The following is a 27,689-nucleotide window of genomic DNA, read 5'->3' on the forward strand; positions in this document are numbered from 1 at the left end:
ATGAAACTTTTCTTTATGAAAATGTAGGCTAATAACATGAAACAATTTGTACAGTGTAACTGATGTATAGATAAATATCTTTCCTTCATGTTTTTCTTCTTTATCTTTTTTGTTTATTTATTTTAGTTTTCAGCTCATTGTTCTTTTCTCATTTGTATTCTGATGACATTGAACATATTGTTAATACATTTTGTACATTGTATACAAGTTGTATGTCATAAAAAAATTTAATCTCTGTATGTTTTGCCCAAATAAATAAATAAAGTATCATTTTAAGCTGTAAGCACCAGCACGCATAGATTTATGGATGTCTATGCCAGCACGTCCCAGCCGGGTCCGTCACTTATTTGGTTCCCCTGGAAACATTTCCGTTGTGGTCTGTGTTATTTGGAGCGCGTTTCTGTATTTGGTGGTGTTGTGAGTATTTGGAGCTCACATGTGTTGTGAAACTGATGAAGATGTTTTCTTAATTTGCGGGGGTGTTTTTTATTTGCACACGTTTTTTTCTATTTGCATGTGTTTTCTTCAGTTGCAGCGCGTTGAGCTCTCTCGGCCACCGTAGTTATTATACATTTGTTACAGTATTCTTTTTGAAAAAAGTAGCTATTCTTTCTGAAATAGCAGCGATTCTTTTTGAAATAAGTAGTGTAAAAAATTTAATTATACGTTTATTACAATGTAAATATACATTTATTACAGTGTTATTATACATTTTATTTCAATGTAATTATACATTTATTACAATGTAATTATACATTATTGTTATTATACATTTATTACAATGTAATTAAACATTTGTTACATTATTATTATTCTACATTTGTTACATTATAATTTTGTTGCATTATTCTTTTTGAAAAAGTAGTGTAAAAAAGTAATACATTTATTACAGTCTTATTATACATTTATTTCAATGTTATTATACATTTATTACAATGTAATTATACATTTATTACAGTGTTATTATACATTTGTTACATTATAATTTTGTTACATTATTCTTTTTGAAAAAAGTAGCGATTCTTTTTGAAACGCTTGACGTTATCGTTTTCTCAGAGTTTAGGCTCCTGTGTAATAGTAGCCTAGGCTATTCAGCAACTCAAACACACCAAACCAACAATTACTAAAAACAAACAAAAACTGATTTTGCACGGGCATTGCACTAGTATATAATAAAGACCAGACTGACTTTGATTCTTGCTTCTGCACGCAAGTGTAACGCCAGCAGATGTGTACAAACACAAGCTTCTTTCCTGCTTATGGTTGCTACGCGACACTTTCTGGCCTATCTGCTTCCTCTTAGGACTATGGCTCATTTCCGTAGGACGGTGCAAAAATAGCCAAGCCCTCTGCACCCCTCCATGTTGTTTCTTCCTCTCTGCACTCCACGACATCGATCAAGCCTGTTCCCGGGCTTCCTATCTCTTCCTGTGGTCGACGGGAGTGAAGAACCAGGCTTGACTTCTCCTTTGACCTCATTTGATTTTTACCTGCTGTTTCCTATTGAACTGAGGAGGATCTTCACTCCTTATTCACCTGTTAAGCCGAGGATTTCTTCACAAAGATTCATTTATCAGAAACTTTTCTCTTCTATAAGCTAGACTCTTTTGCTCTAGGGTAACTCGACACCCTAAATACACCGTATAAGAACATCTGCCTCAGCACTCCTTCACATGAAATAGGTCCACGTGGGCCTCCTTTGCGTTTTTTTCTTCTTCAGACCTTTATTTTGAAACCGACTCCTGCCAAGTCTGTCTTGTTGTCTCTAAATGTGTTATTTCTCGGGTCTGATTAATGTCGTTCTCCACCACAAGATGATGTTTGAAACATGGTAATCAAGATGTAATCCCCAAATCCCTGTGTGGTCAACACGACTGAATCTGGAGTTTCTCATCGCTGGTTTTTCTGCATTTATTTCACTAGCCCTCTTGGAAAGGACGGGAGGCATGGAGCAGCGCCATGCCAGGTTCAACAAACTGTGGCATATGCACTTTTTCCCAAGCCACAGCTAGACCGGTGCAGATTAATTTCCACTTCTATATTTTTACAGAAGGAGGAGTTAATAAACGACCGTAACCAGTTTCAGCACGTACTGTATGGACAGAACCATGTAAAATATACATGTCTTTGTTATCGTAAGTGGCAGTGTTTTGCTAAGCAACTTGTCCGTGACGGTTCTTGATCATCCAGGAATCTGAAATGATTCATTATTATTATCTAAATCTAGAAACAATGAATGAAGGAAAATATCCCTTGTGGACTCCACACTGGTAACCATTTCAAACGTTTACACGACGTCACGCAAAGGTTATTTTTATCGGAAAACTACCCTGGCCTTTTTTTTTTTTACGAGGTTTACATCTCCTCGAAGGAAGCACTGCCTCAGCTCTCATCTCAAATATCTCCAGCGAACACCGTTGTTTGCCCTGTTGGTTTGCTCCACAGATATTTCCTGAGGAAAACAGAGCCGTTTAAATTCGCTCTGAGGTTCAGACTCCTTTTCCTGTAAAACTCAACTTGCGCTGACAAAAAGAAAAATTCAGTTGCACTACAGATGCAGTTAGAAATAGAGTGGTATATGTGATATAAATATATTCTAGAATTTTAAAGTGGATGTAAATACTATACTATAAGTCTCTCTGGAATACTAATTAATATTGGTATACTTGATTTAATACTTGATTCAAACTATATTTTCCAATAATGACCGGCTTGGTGTACATTATTCCTTTTTTTATTTTTTATAATTAATACTAATTATTATTATTATATTTATACTATTTTGATTATTACTTAATTTATTTATAATAAAATAATAATTATTATACATTTTATTAATTTTATCCTAGACTTATCCTAGATATTTTATTTGACAGCTTTTAAAGGACTACAACAAACGGCTGGTAGGGACTACACAACATTCTTCCCGGGTTAGTGACATCACTAGCCCTAAAATTTACATAAACCCCGCCCCCGGGAACACGCAAGCAACAAAGGGGGGTGAGGCAGTGTTGTTGTAGTAGAGCACATTTGTGAGTCAGCTCAATCTGTCACATCCGTCTTTACACATTTATTACACGCACACACACACACACACACACACACAAGCTCTTGAAGCTCTGCACTCTGTGCCGGGAGCAGCAGCACATTTGCATTTAAAGGGACACACACAAAATTATGCGTTTTGAGCTTATAAATTATTTTGAGCTTAAACTTCACATACACACTCTGGGGACATCAGAGACTTATTTCACATCTTGTAAAAAGGGCCATTATACCACCACTTTAATAATAATAAAAACAACAACAATAATAATATGTAATAACAATATTATTAATAATATAAACAAAAGATAAATAATAATTTCCACTATTTTTATTTTTATTAATTTATATATAGTTTAAAATAATATAAATACATATGTAATAATATAATATTATTATTACCATGACTATTAAATATAAATAAAAAGTAATACGTAATAATAATATTATTAAATAATATTAATTTAATTTTAAAAGCGAATCCATAAAAATAATTTAGAAATAAATTAATAAAATATTACTTTAAATGCTGATTCTATAATAATAATAATAATAATAATTATGCCTATTATTATTTTTATTGTTATATTTTTATTATTTTGATGTTTAGTAATTTATAAAAAAAATGTAATCAAAATGAAAATATATTAATAATTATTATTTTTATTGTTATATTTCTATTATTTTGATGTTTATTAATTTATAAAACATGTAATCAAAATGAAAATATATTAATAATTATTATTTTTATAGTTATATTTGTATTATTTTGATGTTTATTGATTTATAAATAATATATTAATAATTGAAAATATATTAATAATAATATGTAATAACATAATATTATTAACTGTAATATAAATGAAGACAATTTATAAGAAATAAGTAATAAAGAAAAAATGACTTTTAATGTAGAGTCTAGTAGTATTATTCTCACTATTTTGATGTTTAATTAATTTATGTAATTTAAAAATCAAAATAGTGGAAAAATAATAATACATCATGCAATCATATCATTAAATAAAATAAAAAATCTATTTAAAAAAATTAAAACAAATAATAAAGAAATATGACTTTTAATGTTGGTTCAAAGGAATAGATGAAATAAAAATGTAGACACAATGTGAGCAGCTTGAGCAGTCAGCTGGGATGTGTTCTGCAGGCGGAGCACTGATAGTCCCGGGACCTCTTGAAGGGGTGGAGAGCAGACTGTGATGGCATCTTCCTCTCAGAAGATTCATCAACGTCTTTCCAAGCTCCAGAGAACGGACATGCTGACTTGTTTTATGTGGGAAGGGCTTGGCAGGCCGGAGGGGGCCTGCGGTCTGATTGTAAAACATGGAAGAGGAACATGTTAAACGTATTGATACAGCCATGTCAGGAAATCCCATGACCCACCACCTCCTTAGTTTCCGCTCCAGTTTCCATTACCGCAGCCCATAGTCGGGCTAGGTTTGCCTCGGTTGGAAAAATCAGTGCATTGCAGCCAGGTGAGTTTGGAAACAAAAATCCTCGTAAAAAACAAAAGAGGATTTTTTTTTCATTTGTTAAAAAAAAAATTTGGTTGAATCAAAAATCTAATAAATGAGGAAATTTGAGTTTTAAAATAGCTCTAAAGATGGAAGGGGGCAAAGTGTCCTTCTGAACAGTGTGCTGCTATAGTCCTCATCAATCAAAAGAGGTCTGACTGGAGACTATAGAGCCTTGATGAGAAGGAGAGAACCCGAAAGAAACCACTCTGAGCGCTGTACCTGTACTTCTAGAGTCTGCTATAGAGTCAAGGTAAAGGGCCTATTACTGCACTGCCTATTTCTTGGACGTCACTTGATAGTATACCTTTTGAAGGATGATTCAATTTGTTCTTTCTTCTGCCCACCAGATCTGATTTCTAGTGCCATTTCTTTTGCACCAAAAAAAAAGTTACTTTGATCCAACTGTGATATTCTCAGAAAGAAATTCTTAAGACCAACAGCGAAAATGCTTTGAATTTGCATTTTTAATTAAAAAAATATATATATATTGTATGTGTATATGAACTTAAATTCTATATTAATTCTATATTATACTACACTCTAAAAAATGCTGGGTTGTTTCAACCCAAATTTGGGTCAAATATGGACAAACCCAAATGTTGGGTTAAAATTTTAATTAAAAAATGTACAGTTGAAAGTGAAAGTTGAAGTTGGATTCAAATTTTAAATTACATTTTTAACCCAACATTTGGGTTTGTCCATATTTGACCCAAATTTGGGTTGAAACAACCCAGCATTTTTAGTGTATATATTTTATTTGTATTATATACTGTATATATATATATATATATATATATATATATATAGTATTTATACACATATTAAATCGATAACTGAATGTAACATGAATTATGTATTATACTATATTATTATTTTATTTTATTTCATAGATTTTGAATAAATAGAAATAAATATATAGTGGGGTCCAAAAGTCTGAAACAACCTGTGAAAATGCTTTGAATTTTCATTTGAATGTAATATTTAAATTTCAATATACATATTAGCGCTGGCAAATCGATTAATTGCGATTAATCACATCTAACATAAATGTTAATATGTGTGTATATATATTGATTAATCGACTTGTCAACACTATATATATATATCATTAAAGATGGTATTGACGGCATTAAAACTGGAGTTTTGAAAATATATACAAATATATACATTTATGAATATCAGGATGAGAATTGTAATATGAAATGCGTTTGATTTGTGAGTGTGTTTTATGTTTTTTAAACCCTAACACTTGGCACTAGCCATCTGTAACTGTGCCGTGTCGTGCGACCACAGGAGGTTTGAACATGCGGTCAAAGATTTTAAAGGGAGGATATCGGTGTGACCCTTGGGGGTCATGTACAGCTGAACAGGCTGTACCTTTTCCTGTTTGGAGCCATTTATCTTGTCTAGTGTTATCAGGGCATCGGCCGTGTCTGCGTTCTTTTTACTACACTTTTACAAAGCTTTACGCTTAAACTAAATTTTAGGGTTCCACCACAACATACAGTATAACAACCGGGATCCAGAGCAACCGAAAGCGGCTCTTCCCAAAACAAGGGTCGAATGTCACTGGCTTTGATGGATAGGTTCCCATTGGTGTCCCATGGGTTACGGGGGGGGGAAGAGCCGGGCCCCGGTCTCCTTAGATCTCTCAGCAGAGAGCCGAACACAATGGAGGACAACCCTCATGGAGTCTCGCTGGTCCGTACGGGTGCATGTGGCATTTGCAGGAAGCCAAGACTACAGGGTGTGGGGCCGTGCTCTCTGCAAAGATCCGATTTCCACATTCTTCCCTTCTGCCACACCTAAGTCCTTAATTGTCTGGCCACAGACAAAGTATTTTGAGACCGCACCATCGCAAGCCAGCTTTTTATTCGGGACCTGGATGTTTCATTTGGGCCAGAACCAGAGGTTTGGTCGAGATCGGTCGGGTTGCGTGCAGCCGTTCTCAGGAGGAGGGAAAGAAAGTGGGTTTATTTGGGAAGAATGTTGCGTGGAAACACGTATTCGGATTCATCTAGTCTGCAAACGAACTAACTAAATACACGGCATGCCACATTATCTCGATATTGATATCAATCTCAATTTCAAGTGGATTGTGTGAGATGTTCTTTTCATATAAAACCCAAATCAATGCTTTGGTTACATCAGATAAAAAGATTATCGACGCCGCATACACCTTGCATGAGAAAGCCTTGTTGCTCAGCATTAGCAGCTTCCAATTCCTTTCCTTTCATGTCTTTTTCCCCGCACCGCTTGTTTCTGATCAATAAAAGTCTATTTTCTCCCACACAAGGTTTCCCATTCAATACATCTGCCAGGGGTTTTAAAAACATAGAAGCATGATCCATTTATTATTGGCTGTTACCATGATCTATCTTCCCAGATTCCTGCCATTGAGAATGAGTTTTGTTTATTTTCTTTATACGCCCTTTATTGACTGCCATTGGTGGATGGCCAATCAATCATACCCTGCAAGACGTGCAATTCGCCAGCGCACACACAGCCCACCCTGATCAACCAATGAGAGCGGGTTTTGCTTTAGGCCAACTTACGGCTGTTGGTTTATCTATCACGTTTTACCAGTCCAGCTGCTTTATAATTCGGTCGAATGCATAATAAGGAATGACTGACAGTACTATGAATAATGTGATTGAATATTTCATCAGGTATAATTTGCTGAACCAAATGAACAGGTCAATACTTATGTGTTAGAATGGCTGATTTGAATGAGAGTCAATAGTGGACAAATATGCTGTGTTGCTTTTGGGACCTCCTATGCTCTAGATTGTCTTTATGATTGGCAAGTTTCAACATATTTCAATGAATCATTTTCTACACTGTAATTTGCATTGATGTATTCAATGAATTTTTCATTGGACACCACAATTTTTGTACAAGTATCATTTATACAGAAAATGGCGTAACACGCACAAAAAAAGTATGACTAATGGCTACATTTGTAGTTGTAATGTTAGCATACTAAAAATCAAGAGAAATAAGGTATGTTTCCACCTTAAAGTAAATTACGACTATATTTTTGGTAATTGTGACTTTTATGGCTCTTTAATGTGTCGTGACAGATCGCTGAGCGCCTCAGTTAAAGCTGCTCGTGAACCGATCATCTCTTCCTTCTACTTAATTTATAGCATCAAATAGGCTAAACATGAATGAACATAAGAGGTATGTTCATAAGAAGAAGAACATAAGAAGTTTAAGTCCACCGTCGTTAATCTACTAACTCTCCTGACTGCTTTGTTGGACAAAATGGCGGATTCGGCGGATGGCGGATTATGATTGGTCAGATCGCCTGCCAATCAAACTCCCTGCGAAGGGTGAGAGAAAACGTAACCAGTTAAGTTACAGCGAAGTGATTGAATTGAGTTGGTCGGACACAACTATTTGACATAGATTCTTCCTCAGTCATTAGTCTTGTCACAACACAAGGATTTTGCATAGATTAAAAATAAACCTTAATTAGAAATTAAACCTTAATAAAAACTAAGTTGGTTTGTGTGGAACCACAAATTGATTCTTTCATTCAGCAAAGCTGCATTAAATTGATCAAAAGGACAGTAAAGACATTTATAATGTTACAAAATATGACATTGCAGGTGACATTGTTGAATTACAATCATTTCTGTAGCTGGTTGTGTAATTCACTTTAAAGTAAATCTGACATGTTGGGTTATACGTCTTCTCATTATGATTACTTAGCCTATCTGAAAACTACATCTGAAATATAATAGTCTCATTCCTCCACTTCTTTCAACCCAGAGGTTTGGGCGTCACTTGCAAATAGGTGTATTGATTCGGTGAGAATATTCAGAAACGTGCATCTCCCGAATGTGCTTCGCAGAAGGTTCCTGGCGGTCAGCAGAAAGAATCGGGAGCGTTTTGTCCCTGTGATAAATGGAGCGCTCTGACAGGTCACTTCTCCCCCCCCTCAACCCTCCCCGAACGCCACAATTTGTTCCCTACAGAGGGCGGGAGACGAATCTCTGCGGGTGACAGATTTATTGGTATCCACATGAGGCAAAACACCTCAAAGTCCCTGTAAAGGCCCCCGGACCACTGCGGAGAGAGATTGAACTACCATTTATATCCAGTTGGATTCCAGTAAAATATTTCATGTTTCATCAGGGTCGCAACGAAGACCCGGAAGCCTGGATTTCGAGAAGAACAACATTTATTTTCGCACTAGGGCGACGAGCGCCTTTGAATGGACTATTCAAATATCCACGGCGGTTTTCCTGGTGTGGAGGATTTCTGGGTATCTGGAGGAGCGTTTTTTTATTGGCCGCTGGTGCTCAAAACATGAATCAGGGTCCGCTTTGCATGTGCGACGGCCCACTACTGAGTTCACAGGTGTCCCGGGCCGCAGAATCCACCTCGGAGAATGGCTCTAATTAACGGTGGTGCAGCTCTCTTGGACAGAAAGGACATGGGTGGTCCACCTCACGTTTACCTCAATCTGTTCCCACCAGCCGCGCTGCTCCAAAAATATACAACGTTTTGGACCAGGTTACCCGAGTCTGCCAAGCATCTCCCTTTAAGCCCAATTTACATTCAGGACCCCTGGAATACTCCGTCCAAACTTCCGTCAAACCCAGACTTCTTTGGGGAGACCACATCTCAATCTGCTGTCAGGAATTGAATCTGAGGGAGGGGAAAATGTGATTGTTTTCTCCGTAGGCCCAAATTGAAGACGCATGTTTGACTCGGGAAACCTTCCAGATCTAGGCGAACGGGTCGGCTGCCAAACAGGAAGAAGAGGCTGTACAGAGAAGGAAGAAATAAGAGCAATCTTCAACGCAATGCTTTGCCCGCTTGAGCCAAAACAAATACAATCTCACGGACCTTAATGACATGATGTCAATAGTGCGGCTCTTCAGAATGAAGACTTGAGAACACGATACGCTTTACTTTAAATAAGCATTTGAGGTTTCTGTCAGAGCCAATTGGAAAATGACTATCTTTTGTTTACAAGTACATATTCCATGGCACGTAATGTTTAAAAAGAGATTCAAATCATTTAATCTGCTTGTAATGTCTGTTATTAGACGTTATAGTGCGTTAAACTGGTCTATTAAAGGAATATAATGGGTTCAATAAGTTAAGCTCAATCAACAACACTTGTGGCATAATGCTGATTTAATATTTTAAATAAGTATCAATGTTGAAAACAGTCGTGCTGCTTAATACTTTTGTTTGGTGAATTCTTTGATGAATAAAAAGTTCAAAATAACAGAATTTATTTGAAATAGAAATCTTTGTAACATTATAAATTTCTTTACGGTCACATTTAATGCGGGGCTCCAAAGTTTTTTATATTACTTTAAGAAACAAATTCACAATTATTGGAAGTGAAATTGCCATTTTGAAAAACAACATTCGCCATTGAAAGAAATCGGACTGGGCTCCTTTCCGTGATTATTTATTTATTTTACAAAAATGTTGTTGTATTCAACATTGTGCCACAAATGCTGTTGATTGAGCTCAACGTGAACCCGGGATAGTCAACTATTATATATCATAGTTAACTGTTTTTGAAACCATTAGGAAAGTGAAAAGAACATTTTGGATTTCCCTATAGTGCATAAACACATACATTCATAACTTGCAGCTGTTAACACCTCTGGTAATGAGCCATGCTCTGTCCCGAGACAAACACGAGACATTATGAGTCTCTCAACATCTCCCCTGCGTCTCGGAGGTTTACAGTAAGCGCTGTGATGCAAATCTCCCAGGGCTTTCCCGTCTCAAAGAAGCTCCCAGCCAGAGACATGTTATTCTAATGGGTTAATGATCGGCTCTCAAGTTAGAGTGCCATTAAACGCAGGGAAAACTGTATCTCTTTCTGTCTAACACACACACACACACACACACACACACACACACACACTCAATCTACCCTGGGAAGAGTGTAGAGGGCTAATTGATGAAGATTCTTCCCTATCAAAGCGGCCCACCATCATAAATGCCATTCCAGTGTGTCGCGCTGTTCAAACAGTGGCCTGTGTTAATGGTTAGGTAGAAGTATTTGCTCTGCATTAGTCGGTACCTGAGCCGGCACAATAGTGACCCTTGATGATAGAGGAAGCAGACAAAAGGAGGATGACTAAATGGGTCTGAGTGCAACAGAAAGTCCTACCGCCGCTTGTCTCTCAGGAAAAGGTCAGCAAACATTTCAGCAGGTTAGACACCAATCATTCCTTGATGGCAAGATTGAGATTACGGCCTACTTTTGCTTTAATTAAGAAGTGAGGTGCAAGAAGTAGTACTTATTTAAAATAACACTTTTATAAAGAAATAAATGCAATTTTATTGAACTAAAATCGCTTTAGACAAATACGGCGTCTATTTTGGCAGCGTCAAACAAAACCTGGACTGGAGCATGAAAGAAAATGGAATGGATATATGCAAATAAACACAATTCCTTTTTTTTAACAAATATGCAAAGAATGTTCAGGCCTAATTACAATACAGTAAATATTGTGTTTGGCGTTGAATGTAATGGCTAATAAAACAAAATAATAAATAAAATGCCATTAATTTTCCATAAACAGGGTACATTTTTGAAGGATTTAATAGCATATTAAAAAACTTGCATTAAGTCTTCTGTGAAATTTTGTATTTCAATTGTTTTAGAGTTTACAATGTTCCATTAGTTGTGAGATAAAACTGGTTATATCTTTATACACAGAAAATATTAGTAAGGTTATTAGTTTTTAAATATCATGTTAACACTCATATTGTTTATGTCTTGGGGCTATATATTGAAACGGTGAGTATTTTAAAATTTACAAATTGGCCCCATTCACTTCCATTAAAAGTGTCTCACTATAACCCAGATTTTTGCTTTGATAAGTTGTGAATATGAAAAACATATAGGCAATCCCATTTTCAGCGCATAAAACCTCAAGTTTTTTGATTGGTTTTAAATAAAATAAAACCATGTAGCTACCACAAAGTTTTTCTATCTTGCACAATGTGAGCTGTTAGCAGTATAAGAAAAAGTGAAAATATTATTAAATGTGAAAAATATTAATAACACAAATTTTCATTCAAATTATATGTTATTAATCAAATTTGTTAAGTGCCAATTGCTTCCTTCCACTAGAAGATTCCGCAACCAGAACTACATGTTTTGTAAATTCTTTTAAAAAGCAGTTTATTTATGCCTTAATAGATTCTCAATACAATCAACATGAAGTGCTAACGAGGAACCGAATAATGCACAAATGCGTGTTGCGTCCAACTCCTGAAGCCTCATAAGAGGGCACGTCTTGCCACCTTCCCAGCCTGATATATTGATCCTGGGCTGTTATGTGCAATTAGCTTTTATTAGACCTTACAGTTGACACAAGCAGATATCATTGAAAATGACAGAATGGATTTACAATATTGGCAGGGTGATAATTGCCCTTCTAGGGCTGCGCAAGTCCTTGGGAGGCAACAAAAAAGGAATATCTTAATGTTTCCCTGATGTGAATTGAGGAGACTTAAGAGGCTTCTAGTAGCTTCCTATCAGTTCTGAGTCATTAGCGGAGTGCTGGATCGGGCTATTGTGAGGATGTAAGATGAGGCTTTCGTGCTCCGTCGGCTCAGGTTTTCCGTTCTGCTCTGCTAGGCGAGGGGTGGGTGTACGAAGGGCTATTGCCCTGCGCAGGGGTCAGGTAGAGGCGACGGGGCGGCCTGTCAGAGGAGCTCATTCAGCTATGATTTAAAACAAACATGGTGGTGTTCAGCAAATTGAAAAGGGTTTGGCCTGTTGAGTTTATTTGTTATTACAAATAAATAACTGTTAAAAGCTTTATTTATTTAAATGTTATTTATTTATTTTATATTTAAACAATGTTATTTGCATAAATCTTTATTGTATTTTTGCAACTTTTTTCGAAATGGAAAATTCAGCGAGGACAGGAGATATTGGGGAACTGACTGGAAATCATGGGTCTGATTCGAACCTGGATTTCCCACATGAGCACCAAAGCTTAATGCGTCAGCTCAAAATGTCTTGAAATGTAAAAATGATTAAAATATTCAGCATTTCAAATGTAAACCCCAAACAAATCTTAAATACAGCCTAAATAAATCTGAAAAAACTTTTGATAAACTATAAATAAAACAAGATGACTGGTCAATAACCAGCGAATAACACAAAACATTATTATAATTTTTTTTTTTTTTTTTGTGAGCTGCAAAAGAAAAGTAAAAAATATGTATATTTTATTGTAATATTATTACAAAATATATAGTGCTGTCAAAGCGATTAATCACAATGAATAACATCTAACATACTTATACTTTTATTATATTTATACATATAATATACTGTATGTGTCAGCATGTGTGTGTGTGTGTGTATATACAATACATATATATATATATATATATATATATATATATATATATATATATATACACACACACACACACACAGACATATGTATATATATATATATAATATAAATATATATAAACATATATTATGTAACCAAAAACGTTTATGTTAGATGCGATTAATTGTTTGGCAGCACTAAAAATATAATATTACTAATACATTTCATATATTAAAAAAAGCAAATATTTTCATCAAATTCATTAAGCTCAAACACAACTCCGAAATGTGAGCCCGATTCGAACCTAGATTTCCCACATGAGCACCATGAGTCAGCTCAAAATGCCTCAAATGTAAAAATGAATACAATGTTTGCCATGTCAAATGTATATTTTTTTGCTTTGCTATACTCATCGTCCCCTTTCGAAATTTCAAGCATGTTTTTATTTTTCATATTTACAACCATAATGTTATACATTCAGACATTCAGCGAAGATAATAATAGAACGAGGACTGAAAATAATAGGGGGGGGGGCATCACTGAAATGTGGGCCCGATTCGACCCTGGATTTCCCACATGAGCACCAAAACTCAATGTGTCAGCTCAAAATGCCTTTAAATGTTAAAACGTTCAAAATATACCTCATCCATTTACTGAAGAGTGATACAATCCTCATCATTCGCCTTCAACGTTCCAAACGCACGTTTTACATTTGCAGCCATAAGATCGTGCAATTGAGACCTCTTTCAATTCTGATTCACTAGGATCAGGATCAAACCCGATTTCCCATGTTGTCGTTTAGAAAGTGTCAAACTGTGTTTTGTTTGCCTCTCGTGTGCTTTGTTTTGGTTTTCGTGGCGTCCGCAAACACCTGACAGAACCGCGAGTACTATTGTTCCACGAAGCTCTTGAAAATAGAAGCATATAGGAAGCAATGAACAATGACTGTTGCTTGACCCGCTAATGGATCCAGCAGCTTGTTTTCTCTCGTTTTTCTCTTCCTCTGCCAGAGAAGACGAGGAGAGAAACCGAAGAAAACATATGGGGTTTAATTAAACACGGACAGTACAGATCCGATCGGACGGGAGCTGACATTCCTCTCGCTGGGAACATGCGTGCTGCAGGAATGCTAATGCAAACACGTCGTAGGTAGAAACACGAAACAAACACGATAAGCGGACCGCATGACTCAGAGATGCCGTGGCACACATCCCAGCCCTTTCCCAGGCTCCGGGTGCTGTTTACTCTCCCAACAATGCCCGACAACACTCGCTCTCAGTCTCGACTCTCATCTCGGCCATCCCCTTGTTCTTACTGTTCATTGATGACAGCCACAGAAGGTCAACAAAACGACACACACACTCGTTTCACTCATCTAACACTACACAAAACAAAGCGTTAGCACTGTCACAGCCAGGAAATATCTACTGAATCCCAACATCCCACGCCCTTTGGCTTTTTTTTCCCCATCATCTCCCCATGTAGGTGCATTTCAACGGCTTTGAAGCGGAAGCGTGAGAACAGCTCATTGCCTTTTACGCTTCAAATGTCGACATTATATCACACGTAAGGTTTTTAAGTATTATTTTGAGAACTACTTATCGACAGGGGTTCGGATGAAGCAGCGCATCAAGTAGCGACCCATCAGTTGACGAGCTTTGTTGTCATGTACAATGAAAGACAGAAATACAAGTGGGAGAGCAAAAGGAAATAGTTTTCACTAGCAATCATGTCAAATTTTAACCTTGGAATACAAATAGATTCATTAAACCATTATCTTGGTGAATTTACACATTTCCGCTCTGATTTCAGGTTAAACAGAACTCTGATTGGTCGCTGAAAGCAAGTTAAAATTAGCCAAATAATGTAATAAACAAATATGGAAGGGATATGTTGAACATTTTGAATGATGGTCGTCCCAAATCGGTGGAAATGGGTGGTTTGTTTGGGGGCAGATTCTGTGTGACCTCAGCACGTGTCCAGTGATTTTTATCAGAAAAATAAATGCGTCCCACCTCGTTTTTACTGAATTATATAACCACATCATTTTGGACAATGAATTTAATAGTAGGCTACAATAAAAGTGAAACTAGCCATAAAAATATAAGTCAGCATAACAGCAAAAACGTCAGTGTTATTTCAACTCCCATAGTGTTAAATTTAACACTTTCACAGAGTTTATATAATTCTCACCCGTCCAGAGTTAAATTAACACTTTGGATAGTGATAATATTTTAACTCCATAATAGTGTTAAAAGGTGTTATTTCTTAACACATTTATGAGTAATTTTTACACTACACATGTGTTATTCCTTGGTGTTAATTCCTAACATTCAGTCACACTTTAATAGTATTTTTAACTCTTAATCGTGTTACTCCCTTACTCTTAAAAGTGTTAATTTAAATAATTCTGTGTTATTATAATAACACTAGTGTATTCAAGATAGTTGTTACATACAATGTTCTGAAAATGTCTTTTCACCATAGGAAAAAAATAAACGTACAAAGAATTCAACTTTTTTTTTTAATAAAGGCAAAATATCCAAGCACCATACAATTGAACTATGCACATTTACATAGAAAATAATGGTACAATGTAAAGGCTATCATCTTTACCATAAGCACTTTGTAAGTCAAAAGGCTTATAAATTTGAAGAGAGTCTGCTTTCATCACATCCATTTCATCACTTTCGAACATATAGTATGAAAGTGCTCATTAAAATGGTCAACCATAAGCTTGTTCATTATGAAGTAAATCACACTGTTGACTAAAAGCATTTTTTTTAATTCTGCAAAAAACAGGCATTTCCTGTTCTGTGCTACTGCAAATGACTAACCCGGCTCTGTACTGATCTTTACCCAGTTAGTAGAGAAGATGTCTTTGGCTTCAGCGGGAAGAGCTTGGGCAAACATTTCACCATTTTCCTCATTGTCCACATTAAATGTTTTCAAAGGTCCGTACTCAACATGGTTCAAAGGAGATGTTTCCCAATTAGATGCTATGGACATTTGATGTTTTTTGGCAAGTGATACTGTGATGTTCTTGAAGTTTTTAAGTGTGCTCTTGAAAACCCTGTGTTTTGCCTCGAATCTCATACTCCACATATCTATTAATGGTTAAATTTTTCTAATACAAGACGGGTAATGTAACACAAAATGATGTTTAGGAATCAGATTCCTACTTGGATACAAGTGTTCTCAAGTTTCTCAGCAGCTTTTAGAAGTCGGCACAGCTCATTTGTCGGAGTCAGTTGTTTGGCCTCTTTGATGACTTGAATGAGGTGTCCCACTTCTCAAGCATCTTGAAGGCCATTTCAGCACCAAACAGCAGCAGGAAGTCTTGATTCACCTGTTGATTATACACACACAAGCATATATATGAGGCTAGAGCTCAGTGCATTGGTGTGCTTAGTGATTTTTTTTTTTTTTATATCAGTGTGTGGTATATTAAACCAGTTTAAATCAAATTAAAGATTTTGGGGAAAAAGAACACAGTAAATAAGCCAGGAAGATAAATGATTGTGTATTTTCATGGCTAACATCCCACAAAACACTGGTTATTGAATACTTAAGTTTAACCCTTCAGAGTCTTGGGCTATTTTGGCCCTTTTTGAGTACTTTTTAATTTTTTAATTTTGCGACATAAACAAATGTTTACCATACTAATTTTTGGTATCATTTTTTTCAGCACATCATCACCTATATGACCAGACAATTAGTTTTTCACTTTGGTCTACTGTATCAACATACTGGACCCAAAATCACACAAAAAACACAAAATCCGAATAGAAAAATTATAGCTTTTCTACTACAAAAAACACAAACATGCTCAATGAAGCATTTTAAAAGGTTTAAAATGTAGACACAAGTTGTAAATGTCAACAAATACAGGTACAATTCAGATATAATCAAGCTATATACAAAAAAAAATATGATTTACAAAAAAAGCGGGTGTAGCCATAGGCTTTTTTTTCTTTCTTTTTAGCTTTGCCACTTTAAAAAAAAAGTGCACACAATTCTACAGAGAGCTATATTTAAGGCCTTCCATTCCCAGAGTATGAGGGCTCCCAAATAGTGCTAATACAACATAAAAAAAGGTAAAATTGAGATAAAATCAAACTATATACAGCAAAAAGCAGGTGTGGCAATAGGCATTTTTTCTTTTCTTTTTTGCTTAGAAACTCTACAAAACACTTAATGTACAATTACACAGACAGCTACATTACAGGGCTTTCATTCCTTGAGTAAGAGGGGTTCCTCAATAGTGCAAATATACCATACTAAAGGTAAAATGAACACAAAATCAAACTATACATACAACAAATATCAGGTGTGTTTTTCTTTTTCTTTTTTTCATCTGTGCCACTCCTCAAAACAGTTTATCTAAATCTACTCCTAAACTACTCCTAAACTACTCCTAAACGATCTACACTATTCAAACTACTCTCAAAATCTACTCAAACTAGCAATAATATCTCTCTCTCTATATATAACGTATATATGTCTCTCTTTATCTACTCCGTAAATCTCCTGCCTTTCAATTTCGCGTCTTTGCTCAGTTGGCTCCTCCTCCATTCCGTAAAATGTGCAGCCTGAAGAGCAGAGTCAGCAGATTCACACGTTTTTCTCCGTTTTGTTTTATGACAAAAATCGACAAAGTTATTAGAATAAATGCAACGTCTGTCACATCCCATCTAGCGTTCTTTTACGAACGCGTCAATATACACGTCAATTTTTTTATATAAAGTTTAAATGATCATATCTCCGTTTTTACGTGGTCTATCAACACAAAACAAAAAGAAAAATAGAATTTCAAGCCAGCACTTTCGACAGAAGTGGACGGCAGCGCTCAAAGTGACTTTGTTTTTATGCTTCGACGTCTTAAACTGGGCATGTGATTTGATCACGCCGGCGTGATCAGCGACCCCGAAGAGTTAAATAAAAGAAATATACAACTCACCAGTCCTTTGACATCCAAAAAGCGTGGAAATGTTTTGAAGACATCTGTGCTTCTTTGTGGGTCATGCACTAGGTCCTGACGATGTTGAAATGTCATCTTCATCTTCTGAAATACACTTGCTTCATCAGGAGAGTGAACAAGAAATGAAATGGCCTCCCTGCAGGCATCTCCATCTAGTTGCTCAGGCAGTGTGGTTGCTGATCTTCGGTGCTTTGGTCCTTGTGGTTGATACACCGAGGCTTCCTTGACTGGCCGTTTTCCTGTAGTCCTGGAAATGGTTTTGAGGCGCCATGCTAAATATCCAGTGCCCTTTTCCCCATCATAGAAATGCTCCTGTTACATTTAAATGAATAAACACAAATAAATCACAAAATGATCTTACAGAAAGTGCAGATGCAGCATTGTGAAACAAAAGAACAATTACTTATTTAATGGATTTTCTTTTTTCAAATTAATTTGCAATATCCTTATAACCCAAGTAATTTCAAATCAGGGCACTATTATCGATATTGTTGTTGAATTATCAAATCTTTTCACTTTTATAAGCAACTGTAATTACTTTATAATGAAAACTACAACACCAACGCCCTTTTCTGTAAATTGGGTGCTGTGTTTTCTTAAGGTTTTAAACTTACATAGCCATTTGGAGAAAAAGGATCCTTCAGTGAGGGAAAGAGAGTAATAATTCCCAGGGCATACTTCTGCTGACGGGAAGGAAACCTGCTATAGAGTGAAGAAAGTCAATCTTTAATAATTCCTCTTTATATAGTACAATAAACATTAGTTATATTATTACAAGATTACATCCTTTTTTTAAATTCCTTTGTAATAAAAACCTTTTTAAATCTTACCCATGTCTCTCAGTCATATCACTCGGCAATAGGTTGACAAGCTGTCTCCGAGTGCGGTGCATTAGTGAATTTTCTGACTTGTACTCTTCAAGAATATCCTCTCCTCCAGGCTTCTTAAGCAAGGCCTTTTCTACCATCTACTCACATAACAGGAAAATGAAATTTAAGTTTTATTGTTCAATTCTTTCTATTAAATAAAATCAGAAAAAACATAGCACAACATGTCTGTATGGTAAAAATCTAGGAAGGGGCAAAGTAATAACATTTTCTTTGATAAAGAGTTTGGAACCAAATGCTTCAATTGTTGATAATCTTAATTTAGCATGACACCTTAATTTGATTTACCATCAATTATAAGAAGTTTTCAGCTCTCAATTACCTCCTTTGCCGCCTCTGACACGGAAGCCTTTGTTGCAGAACTGCTCATGTGTTCTTTGCTGGATACATTTCTGCTTGTTGTGGGAATACTCAGTTCTCTAAGGTCACTGTCACTTGAAGAAAGGGATGTGGTATCCGTGAGGGAAGATGGTGTTGAAGATGGTGGTAAAGGAGAAAATTCTTTAAAAAGAGAGAATTTGATTAACTTAACTTTTTGTGGCTTTACCAATTTTAGTATAAACATTTTAAGTTACCCTAAAGTATTTGGATGATATTTTTAGTAATCAGTAACAAACTTGTTCCATCATTGCCCACTGCCTTGTTCGTTCCATAAAGAAAGGTCAATGTCAGCTGCATCAAAGAGCCCCATCCATAAACACAGGTTTTCTTAATGACACCTACCTTCATCTGAAATGCTGTACTGACGTACTGTCAGGCACATGTCTGAATCGGCCTCCAACAGCTCTAGAAGAATGTCTTCCTCTACTGCTGTCTCAGTTTCATCAAAAATGTCAAGTTAAGCCTCATCAGGAAGCTCAAACTTGTTTTTGACTATAAAAAGAGAGAGTGTAACAAGATAAAGTCACCTGGAGCTAGTTTTAAATCATCCTACTTAACTATTTTCTTGACTTGTAAATGTTAAAGAATCTGCAGCCAAAGTATACTGCCATGTACTAACTAATGTTGATGATTACACTATGAACTGTCATTAAAAGTAAAGCCCTGCAATTAAAATAAAATGACAACATTTTAATAAACTGTTAAATACAGCCAAAAGTATTTAAATAGGTCAGCCACAGACAATCATGTACTGTGATTTGTTGCAAAAGTGGCTACATATTTTGTTTGGCCTTTAAAGGATGGCTATTTACCTTCCCTGGTGAATTCTGAATAGGTGAAGCCTGAGTGCAATTTGATGTAGCCTACTTCTTGACACTACGGTATTTCACCTTCAGCAACATGGTAACATCCTGAAACTGCACCTAGTGGAGAAAAAGTGAGAAGTGGTTCAATCTTAACTGCAAGGATATACCGGTATGTTAGCTTATGTTTAAGTGGCAAACAAGCAGTGAAAAGTGCTAATAAGCAGTGAAACATATTAAAAAAAATATTCTGGTTTGAAACATGATGCCCTGGCAACTTTTTTGAACTTCAGTCAGAAACCAAGCAGTATTAAAAGTTGTTTGCTTGTCATTTTGCGAACAGACCTGATTTTCTTTTTCATATGGATCATGATGTTGCGGCTTCGGCATACGTTTTACCCATTTAAGAAAGTATATCACGGCAGAATTAGTTTATTTTGGGTTCATACCACTTGCATGCATCCACCATAGCCCAAAACTCTATTTAGAGAACAAACATTTTAAAAGTTGTTTGCTTGTCGTCTTGCGGATGGACCTGATATAGGCTACCGTAGTATGAATTCAAACGTTTTACAAATCGTCATCACGATGTTTGTATTTCGGCTTAGTTTTATCAGTTTATTGCAATTAAAAAAACAGTTAAATCTGAACCTCAAATAACGTTGGCGCCGACGAAAAATTTGAATTATCCCTGCACGCAGACATGCGACGACGCCACATAAAATTAAACGTTACTAAAGGAAACACTGACCATTCAGTGGTTTTCTTAAATGTAACGTTACAAACACTGTTATGCACATGTTGTTAGCGTTATATTAAAACGCGCTGGCGTAATTTTACAGTTTTTCAGTTGCTGAACTAGCCTAATTTGACTGTCGATTTGCAAACGTTAAGACTAACATTCTATAAGTTGATAAATGTGGTTCTCACCCTTCTAACCGAATATTCCTAACAGAAATGTCCTCTCTCAACCATCAACTAACGTTAATTTAAATAATAAAAACAAAAAAACCGACGACGACCCCCACCACACGTTAACTTAATCCACACGTTTGCAAATCGACTGCATCACACTCCACTAAACGTTAAAACATGGTTTAAATAGCGACTAACGTTAACAGCCTTTATAAGTTGATAAATGTGGTTCTTACCTTTTAAGCCGAATATCCCAATCGGTAAGTGAAGAGACGAGTGATTCTCCCGCTCGTCAATGAGCGCGAAAAACCCGGATGTGGAAAGTAACTCAAAATTAGTGTATACTCCTGACTCCTTAAAATGACGCCCCCCACAGAGCTTTTTCAGCACTGCAAGTGTTAAAATAACTCACAAATCAACACCCATTCACTCGGAATAATTTACACTGGGAATTTAACTCAAATTAACACTAAAGATTTTGTCACCTATGTGACTAATAAAATTATTATTAATAATATAAATATATAGCCAGTTTTGTTAAGTATCCTCGCAAGCACAGTCTTAAATAAGTTAAATGAAGTTTTAAATTAAAGTAAAGGAAAACAGCTAATCCTTAAAACTGCAGGTCTTAAAGTGACAGTAGCCTAATATACAGTGAATTTATACAGTGAAGACTGTGAAGTGTTTGATAACTTTATTTGATTTCTGTATCCTACCTGTTAGACCTAAAAATCTTAAAGCACTGTTTACATGGGTCAAAAACATGAAAACAATAACTTTTTGTGCATTTTGACAGGGCAAGTAAAAATCTGAACCGGTCTGATGGGGCCACAAGAAAAAAATTAGCCCTGATATAGTGAAGGGCGAAGATAAATGTGTAATTTGCTATAATGGGTTTATGTGAAGATTGTTTCAAATTCACTTAAATTAAAAGTTGTTGTATTTTTTAAACTCCAATAAATGTTCAAATTTATAGCTTTCAATTATACTGCTGAATTGATCAAATTGAGAAGATAGAGACATAGCAGTATTGGTGTCGGTGATACCGGCCTTCATCCATAACAAAAGATGCAATTAAACAAATATTTAAAATATAGGCTACTGTCTTTATGTTGTTTCTACATCAATATGTAAAAGATTAAATATGAAATTATTACAATATAAAAATATATTAAAAACGTTTAAGTTAGGTGCTATTAAATACAGAATTCTTTAATCAATTGACAGCACTTTATATATATATATACACACACACGCATGCCAAAATGTTTGTAATTTATTTAAAAATTATTTAATATGTCTGAATACATATATTTTACGTCAGTTAGGTAGAAGAAGAACACATTTTGCAAGTCACCAGATAATTTTAGCAGATATAAACATGTCTCACGGCATAACATGACTTGGATAGATCATGTCTGGCAGTGCAAGATGCCGGTTTCATTAGCTCCTGAAGCCCTCTTCACCACGATTGAAACCTTGACCCCAGCCCTGCTACACTTAACCATGTTTTATTCTGCTGTAAAGACCTCTGTGTTTAGTGCAGGGGTCCATCCAGCATCGTAAAACACGACTGAAGGGAAAAAAGAGAGCGGGGACAGGGGTTAAGTTGACAAATCCCCCAGCTTTGAGCCTCAGCGGGCCGGTAATCTCTCTGGTAAGCAAAGAGCTCTCAGGTACCCCTTGTGTTATCAGCGCACGTCCACTTATGGTAGTCAAGACGGCCTCACTCTGTTGTCTTCTCCCTTGTAGCTGCCGTGGGCCAGTGACATGAGGGTCATTAGGTCCCCGCGCTTCAGTCAACAGCCCTGTGTTTGCCAGGCCACTTGTCCCGAGACTCTTTATCTTTTGTCGCCAAATTTAGACGGCATTGTTGCCCCTCAACTTGCATGAAATTGCTCTTTTGTGTAGAGCGCTGCAGATTAAGTGAAACCGAGAGAGAAAGAAAAAGATCATATCTTCAGAAATTATCATTTTAGATAGACAGACAGAGACTAGACAGACAGAGATAGATAGAGAGACAATAGACGGACAGACAGAAGATAGATAGATAGATAGATAGATAGATAGATAGATAGATAGATAGATAGATAGATAGATAGATAGATAGATAGATAGATATATTTAGATAGATATATTTAGATAGATAGACAGACAGACATAGATAGATAAGACAGACAGACAGATAGACAGACAGACAGAAGTTAGATACGTAGACAGACAGACAGACAGACAGACAGACAGACAGACAGACAGACAGACAGACAGACAGACAGATAGATAGATAGATAGATAGATAGTAGATAGATAGATAGATAGATAGATAGATAGATAGATAGATAGATAGATAGATAGATAGATAGATAGATAGATAGATAGATAGATAGATAGATAGATAGATAGATAGATAGATAGATAGATAGATAGATAGATAGATAGATAGATAGATAGATAGATAGATAGACAGACAGACAGACAGACAGACAGACAGACAGACAGACAGACAGACAGACAGACAGACAGATAGATAGATAGATAGACAGACAGACAGAGATAGACAGACAGACAGACAGACAGACAATCAGACAGATAGATAGATAGATAGATAGATAGAGATAGATAGACAGACAGACAGACAGAGACAGACAGACAGACAGACAGACAGACAGACAGACAGATAGATAGATAGATAGATAGATAGATAGATAGATAGATAGATAGATAGATAGATAGATAGATAGATAGATAGATAGATAGATAGATAGATAGATAGATAGATAGATAGATAGATAGATAGATAGATAGATAGATAGATAGATAGATAGACAGACAGACAGACAGACAGACAGACAGACAGACAGACAGACAGACAGACAGACAGACAGACAGACAGATAGATAGATAGATAGATAGACAGACAGACAGAGATAGATAGATAGACAGACAGACAGACGGAGATAGATAGACAGACAGACAGACAGACAGAGATAGATAGATAGATAGACAGACAGACAGAGATAGATAGATAGACAGACAGACAGACAGACAGAGATAGACAGACAGACAGACAGACAGACAGATAGATAGATAGATAGATAGATAGATAGACAGAGATAGATAGATAGATAGACAGACAGACAGAGATAGATAGATAGACAGAGATAGATAGATAGATAGATAGATAGATAGACAGAGATAGATAGATAGATAGATAGATAGATAGATAGATAGATAGATAGATAGATAGATAGATAGATAGATAGATAGATAGATAGACAGACAGAGATAGATAGATAGATAGATAGACAGATAGATAGATAGATAGATAGACAGAGATAGATAGATAGATAGAAAGAATATATGGATGGATGGATAGATACATACAGACAATAGATAGACAGACTGACAGATGGAAGATAGATAATCTTTATATACAGTATAAATATTATATACTTTATATATAGTATAATATAATTATAAATAATAAAATACATACATTTCAATAAATAAATATATTTAGGCCTCTGTAAAATCACCTAGTATGGAACATAATACATATTGGAAGTTTGTTTGCATTTCCATTTATTTGCATCTGTGAGGAGGGGACGGCCTGTCTCTGACTACATCCTGGAACATCTCCAGGTAAATCAAAAAGTCTTACCCCGCTGAACACGCGTGTCCGGCCTGATAGCCACACATCCCATATAAAACATGCTCATGAGTGCTGCTGTTTGGCAGAAGCAGTTCAAAGTTTGCGGCCCTGTATCAAAACCCGCTGTGTTCTTTTGATCTCGCATTTTACCACCTGTCTTATTTCCATTCAGTCATTGCCTCGGCTCGGACGGCCGTTCTAACTCTCTTCACCTCCGGTTAATCATTCCTTCAGTACTATCTGTCCGCTCTGGCTTATCTATCTGTGTGTCACTTTATAACTGGCTCTTATCAATCTCGTCTAACTCCACGTGATCAGGGCAAACCTATCAACCTCAGAAGTTTTGAATATTGTTGAGTAGGTGAGATATGCAGGTTTAGTGCAGGTCACGGTGAGGGGGGATGAGGGAGTGAGTGGCGTGTGTGAAAGTAAAGGGAGAGATGTCAAAAACACCTCACGGAATCTGGATGAAGCTTATCGATGAAGCTTAAAAAGTTTGGAAGAATGGAGATATCCTGTGGGATATAGTTGCTCAGGTGGATCACCTGCTGTTTCTGTCCTATGTCCACTATTTTGGAAAGGGAATTAGGACAACGGGACTCCTTGGGTAAGTATATTTGCTATGATGAAATGACATTATTCATTCATCTTCACTGTATATTCAACAGATTTGAACAGAATACGCGTGGGAATTCAAATTAAAGATTTGAACTGCCCAGATGTGAAGCACTGGCCCGATGACGGTTTTCTTTATCTTCTGAACGTCTTTATGATGTTTTATCGTCATTCAGTGGTATTAAGATTTATTTTTTTATTTTTTTTTAAACCAGGATGAAGCGTGTTAGGCTATATGTCGCATTCGCATGCAATAACATAAACGGCATTTTATTTGTGCTGTTTTGTTACTGATAAGCCGGCTGGTAGCGGAAAGCATTAATAATAATAGTTTTGAGGTAGCACTACGATTTTAGTATTGTTATAATAGTTAATATGACATAATATGACAGTCTATAAAAGGAAAATATTTAAACTTTCATGAACGGTGAAATGTTTGAAATATAAAGGTGTGTGAGATCGAAAGGGAAGGAAACTAAAAATCTTGTTTTTAACGGGTGTAAGAATGTGTGTGAGTTTGTGTTGATTGTCTGGCTTATGTATGTAAACACTGCGTATGTGCCAACTATTTTCGTTATGTATGTTGTCATGTCATATGTTTTATCTGAAGGATTTTTATGATTTTATTAGCTGCAATATTAGTATATTGCCACAATAACATCACGAAGAAAGAAGCGTTTCTTTCATCCTTTCCCCCACATTATTCGCCAAAATAGTTTAGGTTTACATTAAAATACAATTTAAATGAAAAAATATATAAATTTACTTAATGTTTAAATAGCCTAAATAAAATAAAACAAATGACAAAACTATTATTTTCATTGTACAATTTCATACACAAGACTTTTATCTCTTGTTCTTTCTTTTTCTATAAATTCAACTTTAAAACATCACAGAGGATTTAAAGAGCATGTTAATGCCATTAAGGAGGCTAGCCTAGATCGCGAATAAATTAAAAAGTACATTTCAGAACAAATCTTGTTTCGTTTTGTCCTGCTTTCTATTACCGTTCCTCTGCATCAATATTTTTTGTAATACACACATACATTTCACCCTCCGGCACATCATCACATACCTCCCGGTGCTCCAGTTATCAGCGCAGCGTGTCTCGTAATGTTCAATTAGTTTAGTTTGTCTGTGTTTGCCGGTGCAAGTGGACAGAGCGCGGAGGCGCTGATTCTCGGGCTCGATTCTGATTGGACAAACGCGTGACGCCAGCGCACCGATCTCAGCGCTGATTGGTCGGCGTGGTGTCAGTGCGGCGTAACAAAGCAGCGAGGAGCCGTTTGAACTTCACAGATAGAGCGACACAGAGCGCGCGGAGGAGGGGCTCGTGCGAAGTTCCTGACAGTTCGCGCACTCCAGTTTAAAGACCAGCATCATAGTCGCTGCAAAGACCACCCGAATGAACTTACACAGCTTGTGAACAACTAGCAGAAAAAAAGAGGGGCAGTCGAACTCAAGCCGTCTAGTAGATCCACGCGCACAGGATTAGTTTCGGACGTTTGGACGGTGTTTTGGAGAATCTCTGGTGTTCCTCTCGCGCGCAGGCGGAGCGGCGCGTGCTCATCATCGGCTCAGCAGAGCTGTCATGCTGCCTAAAGTCGAGTCAGAATCTCTGGGACTCGCTCGATCGCATGGGGAACAGGGGCATTTGCCTGGAAACATGCAAGGTAAGCGGCATAGATGTCAGATAATGTGCGCCATGCACCTCCCTTCACTCATGCACATAATATTACGCTTCACCAATGTCAGATATTTTACGAACATGCATTGCATTGCATGCCTCAAATATAACTTAAGTATAGCATCAGAACTAAATATTTGCGTTTACTTTTACTATAAATTACTCGCACTTAAACCGCGTAAAGATAGCCTACATTAGGAAACAAAGTAGCCTAAATTGCAGTGCAACAGCAGAGCGTGAATTATTTTGAGCTTAGTGAACTCATATAAACTAAACATGATCTGCATCACCTGCCAATGAATTTGCTCTTAGTATTTACAACAGACGGGGAAAACGAAACCATAATAATGACTATGACAGAGCTAACATAAATCTGCTAGTCCAAAATAGGATAGCCTATGTCAAGCTGCACTTTTTAATAAAGGTTCCAGTAAGGACAGAATAGATTTAGAAAACCAACTCTGTACTGGAACCAATACACAACTGAAGAACCAACCCATAATGCATTTTTTTAATCTCAAAAGAATCATACAGCAACTCGAGAACCCCGCGACAAATGATTTTCTCGTAAAGAAGAACGTTTTTTTTTTTTTTTTTTTTTTAAAGAGCGTATTTACAGTCGTATAAAACAAATTTGATCTCCATGGGCATATAAGTGACTGGAACAGATCGATTATGCTCTATTATAATCGAGAAATATTTTTAAATAGGCTAGAAGAGAGATTCCAATTAAAAAATTCCTGGTGAGAAATTCGTGGAATGTTCTGTAGTTTAAGAGCTTTTAAAAAAATAATAATGTATTTTCAAATTAAAATATTTAAATGTTGTTCTATTCTATTTTACGTT

The 27,689-nt window shown here is 36.2% G+C and overlaps 1 protein-coding gene across 2 annotated transcripts in view; it reads left to right on the plus strand.

Annotated features, from left to right (window-relative positions):
- The first annotated feature begins 24,937 nt into the window (after window positions 1–24,937).
- nr5a2 (nuclear receptor subfamily 5, group A, member 2) overlaps window positions 24,938–27,689 on the plus strand; it is a 54,684-nt gene continuing 51,932 nt past the window's right edge. The window contains exon 1 of one of the 2 annotated variants that reach the window (XM_056236823.1): window positions 24,938–25,148. In XM_056236823.1, the coding sequence (XP_056092798.1) occupies window positions 25,103–25,148 (46 nt within the window). In that variant the 5' untranslated portion in view covers window positions 24,938–25,102. Of the gene's footprint in view, window positions 25,149–26,429; window positions 26,830–27,689 lie in introns of those variants that run through there. The other variant, XM_056236822.1, reaches the window with a different exon arrangement.

Source organism: Rhinichthys klamathensis, unplaced genomic scaffold, assembly GCF_029890125.1.
Source record: "Rhinichthys klamathensis goyatoka isolate OS25496 unplaced genomic scaffold, OSU_Roscu_1.1 h1tg000467l_1, whole genome shotgun sequence".
In the NCBI taxonomy this organism is placed as follows: Eukaryota; Metazoa; Chordata; class Actinopteri; order Cypriniformes; family Leuciscidae; genus Rhinichthys; species Rhinichthys klamathensis.